Source organism: Brassica oleracea, chromosome C3, assembly GCF_000695525.1.
Source record: "Brassica oleracea var. oleracea cultivar TO1000 chromosome C3, BOL, whole genome shotgun sequence".
Lineage (NCBI taxonomy): Eukaryota > Viridiplantae > Streptophyta > Magnoliopsida > Brassicales > Brassicaceae > Brassica > Brassica oleracea.
Genome location: NC_027750.1, coordinates 33,383,062 through 33,387,737, shown reverse-complemented (window position 1 = coordinate 33,387,737; position 4,676 = coordinate 33,383,062). Strand labels below are relative to the sequence as shown.

The following is a 4,676-nucleotide window of genomic DNA, read 5'->3' as shown; positions in this document are numbered from 1 at the left end:
AGCCGATCAGGATGATCGTATTGCTGCAATGGCACTCATGCAGCAGCAGATGCAATAGTTGCAGCAGACCATTCAAGCGCAGGAACAAGCTGCTCAGCAACATCAGGAACAACAGGCACATACTGTTCCGATTGGGAGGAGAAACCTTCCGCGTAACATCCCTACTACGTGCTCTGCCATTGTTCCTCCACCCTGCACCAGGCAGAACTTCGAGATCAAGCCTGCTTTGATCGGTCTAGTACAGAGAAAGGTGTTCTCTGGTCTCTATACAGAAATTCCAATGGAGCATATTGAGAGCTTCAAAAAAGTCTGTTGTTTCACTCGCGCGAATGGTGTTCCACCAGACTACATCAAGTGCACATTGTTTCCATTCTCTCTTGATGGAAGAGCTGCACGGTGGTTGAACTCCCTCCCTACCGGCTTTCTCACTTCATGGGAACATGTCCGATTAGCGTTCCTCAACCATTTCTACACTAAGGCGAGAACAACTGCATTGAGGAACAATATCACCTCTTTCAGGCAGCTCACTGATGAGCTTTTCTGTGACGCATGGGAGCGCTTCAATGACTATCGCAGAGAATGTCCTCACCATGGATATGATGATGACTACCTCTTGGAAATTTTCTATGATGGAGTTGACTGGGAATTTTAGAGTGTTATGAACTCTGCCAGCAACGGAGACTTCATGACTCAGACCACTAATGGAGCATTTGAGCTGATTGAGAACATGGCTGCTACCTCAGCCAATAAGAACGAGGAGAGCGATCACTCCAAGAAAGAGAACAGTTCCGACACCTAGAAGATAGATGAGCTGACAGCCAAGGTTGATCAGCTACTGAAAAAAAACCAAGGGCACGTCTTCAGCATGAAGCAAGCTACGGCCGGGCAGATTCAGAACCAGAACCAGCGACAACCGCAGAGCAATCGGCAAGCTGTTCCAGCTACTGGGAACAATCAACCAGATGAGCTGAAGGGTCGGGGTATGATGATGCAACAACTGTTGCAGGGTCAGCAGGTTCATGCCAAGGCGTTGAATCAAGTTTCTACAGACATCAACACCAGGATGGAGAACATGTTCACCGAGCTGAATACAAAGTATGATACTGTGAGCAACCACATAAAGAGGATTGATGTTCAACTTGCTCAAACAGCTGAGAGTGTCAAGAGACAGCAAGGTACCCTTTCTGGAAAGAGTGTGATGAATCCTAGAGTTGAGCACTGTAATGCAGCAGAGCTGAGATGTGAGAAAGCTGAGGGAAAAGAACCAGAGCAACTGTATGCTGAGACTGCTCCAGGCGCAGAAGAGAGAACAGCAGCCTGGTAGCTCTGAAGTGACTGCTCCCGACGAACCTATTGAGATTCCACCAGTGCAAGTCTATGTTCCTAAGGTTCCATATCCAATCCCGCATAAACATCTAATGGATCCTATTAGTACAGAGCAGCTGGCTGGGTTTACGAAGTTGGTAAGAAGGCTTCCTGAAAAGATCTCATTTGAACATGCTTGGGAAATTCGGCCATTGCATATGTTCTTCAAACATTGCAGAGAATCTCAGGAGGAAATCAAGGCACCATTTACTGAAGCACTAACACCATCGCTGAAGGTACTGCCTAAGGTTGATGACCCTGGAAAGTTTGTTTTTCCTTGTTCCATTGCTGGAGTGGAATTCAAGGAAGCTCTTTGTGATTCTGGGTCTAGTGTGAACCTTGTCTCAAGGGCGATTGTAGACGAGCTGAACATTGTGGACATTGAGCCTTCTCAGGTGAAACTGGTTTTTGCAAACTCTTCCATGACAGTCCCTTATGGCACAATTCGCAACCTTCCTGTCCAAGTTGGGAACTGTATTCTCCATACCGAATTTCAGGTTGTTGAGATGAGCAAGGATCATGAGATGCCTTTGATCTTTGGAAGGTCATTTATGGCCACAGTTGGAGCAGTCGTCGACATGCCTAATAAGAGAGTCTCCTTCTCCAACATAACCAAGAAGGTTTTCTACAAGACTGTCCCAACCAGATCACAAATCCGCTACGCCTCTTGCATTTCAGTGGTTAGTGGAGAACAGCTGGAAATTGTTGCTAAGAAGGAGCTTGGTAAAAAGGGTGAGATCAAAGAAGTCCTGGATGGAGATCCTCACACTGATACCAAGAAACTCAGTGGGAATGCAAGGGTGAATGAAAAAGTTCAGAAGAAAAGGGTCAAGGGTGACCCTATGATGACTTTGATACCTCGGTTGTGTGATGAGAAATCCATTGAGTATGAGGTAAAGTGCAAGGATACCTCTAAACCTTTCTCTAAGGTCAGAGTAATTCTCACACATGAGCTTAAAGATAAAGGAGAAGCTACTGTGAAAGGGTTGTTGAGCAGAGTTTTGAAGCTGAACATGTCTGATTGTGGAGCTTGTTTTGGAACAAGCCCTCATGCTCAACCCGACTGATTCATGTCACCAAGTCAAGCTAATGACTTCAACCAAGCGCTTGGTAGGAGGCAACCCAGTGGTAAGTGTAAATATAACTTGGTTTTGTTTTTTTTAGCTTATTTTTCGTTTTAGTTTATTGAGTCTCAGGTCAAAAAACAGAAAATCCGAAATACTTCAAAATTTTGGGTTGTAGAAGGGAGCGACTGTTCCAAGCGCAGATCTTACGATGGAACACCCAAAATTTTCTTGGAGCGTCCGCTCCACTCAGGTAAGTATCTAAAAAAAAGTTTATTCTTGTTTTCACCTTCTTTCTAATTTACTTTCACACCAGGGATGGTGTGAAGTAAGTCTGGAGGAGGGTTTTCGTTGTTTACTAACTCATTTCTTTCTTTGTTTTTCTTTTGAGTCAGTTTGAGTCAGTTTTTATGATCGATTCAGTTAAAACTTTGTGGGAATTATGACCTTATTCCGTGCTTTAGTTATCTTATTCAGTGACCTTAGTGGTGGCAAAGACACACATGTGGACCTGGAACACCATGACATATCTCACTTGATTCTCCAGAAGTTCTCAGCTGATCAGGTTACACTGGGTAGACTTAACTTCACCTAACTTGAATCTAATCTTGACTGAAATTTTTCTTGTTTTGGGCATTAGATCAGGGAAACGAGAACACACTCAGGACTTCTTATCCTTTTTATCCATCTTGCTGATCCTGAGTGGCTAGGTCATCTTTAGCTAGTTCTCACCCTGCACCTTAGCCTTTATTCCACCTTCATGCATTTGTTTTTCAGTGTCATATGTGCAGATATATGCAAAAAGGTCGGAGAAGAAAGGATCGATGCAGTCTCTTACTCGTTACTGTTGCAGAAATTCAGTCAAAAAGGAGAACAAGCAGATTAAGGGAGCAACCGCTCCATAACCAATGAACTGCGCAACAGCAGGGGTGGAAAATCAGAACCACCAGTGGCACTCAGAAACATCATGTATTACCTCCTTCTTCATCATATCACCATATCAGTATTCAGAAAAAAAAAAACGAAAATGAGGTGATGGAGAAGGGGAAGAAATCAAAGAAACTTGAGCCAATGGGAAGGTCAAGCAAAAGAGTGGGTACCAAGTTGAAAGATTGGATAGCAGGCAGATGATCTGATCATCCAGATGGCTGATCGAAAACGGAGCAGTCGTTCCAGATAGAGCAAAAATGAGTAGAAGCTGTGGACATCAATGGATCTATCCTCTCTTGCCATTTTGTGCGATATCCTGCATCTTCTACAATGAAATAGTAACCCCTAAACACTTTTAACACCACCATTAAATAGCCTGTTTAACACCTAGCCCGTCTACCCTGAATAGTGCATGTGATGAGAAGCTCACGCTACTCTTAAATGAATGTATAGAGTTTTGTCTCGATAGTGTTGCTTTTTCAGGTTTGAGATGTAGAGTATGAAGCCGATTTTTGAGCAGCAGTCAGTGGGGTTCCGGTAAGGGTGTGTTGTCCTAGTTTTACTGTTTATATGGTTCAGAGATTCGTGGTTAAAGTATGGTTGCTGAGAATAGGAGAGTTTCCACACTTTCAAACCTTTCTCCTTGTTCTTGATACTTGACATTGTTTGAGGACAAACAAGGATCTAAGTCTGGGGGAATTGATATATGGTGTTTTTGGCATCTTGTATATATGTTTTCTAATTAGTTTTCAAGTCTTTATCGACTCTTCCTAGTCCTTTTCGAGTCATTACAGGTCTGGAGTTGCATTGGATGTGAGATGAATCAGCTGGAACAAAAAAGGCAGAAAAGAGTGCAATTTGGAGTTTTTCACGCAGAGCAGTCTCACGGAGCAATCTGAGTGTCTGTTCCAGCGGCAGAGATTTTTAAGGAAGTTTCCAAATATTTCGGGATTTTACCTAGGGCTTCCCCTTTTTTCTGCTGCAGCCGCCAGAGACCTGCAATATATATTTTCTTATTATTCTAGACATTCTACGTTACTCTTTTAGAGAGATTTTGGAGAGAGAAAACTTGTACTCTTGTTAAGAGAGAAGAATCTCTACATTCTTGGGAGAAGATTTCTAAACCCACTTTGCTTTTTATTATTAATTCAGACATGTTTTATTCATCTGTTATCTCTGTGATCTCTCTGTCCATGGCTGAGTAATCCACTTGCTTAGTTTAGGGTGTTAGGGTATTAGATCCGTGAGTTAAACATAGATAAGTGAATCCCTTGATTGTCTTCATTCATAACTATTCTTAATGCTTGCATTAAACTG

At 42.9% G+C, this 4,676-nt stretch overlaps 2 protein-coding genes across 2 annotated transcripts in view; one reads left to right on the top strand and one right to left on the bottom strand.

The window, feature by feature from the left end:
- LOC106330431 (rac-like GTP-binding protein ARAC3) overlaps window positions 1-180 on the bottom strand; it is a 3,902-nt gene extending 3,722 nt beyond the window's left edge. The window contains exon 1 of the mRNA XM_013768897.1: window positions 124-180. Within this exon, the coding sequence (XP_013624351.1) occupies window positions 124-180 (57 nt within the window). The remainder of the gene's footprint in view (window positions 1-123) is intronic.
- A 1,238-nt stretch (window positions 181-1,418) lies between these two features.
- LOC106330430 lies at window positions 1,419-2,432 on the top strand. The gene has a single exon (XM_013768896.1). The coding sequence runs from the start codon at window positions 1,419-1,421 to the stop codon at window positions 2,430-2,432; it is 1,014 nt and encodes a 337-aa protein (XP_013624350.1).
- The last annotated feature ends 2,244 nt before the right edge of the window (window positions 2,433-4,676 follow it).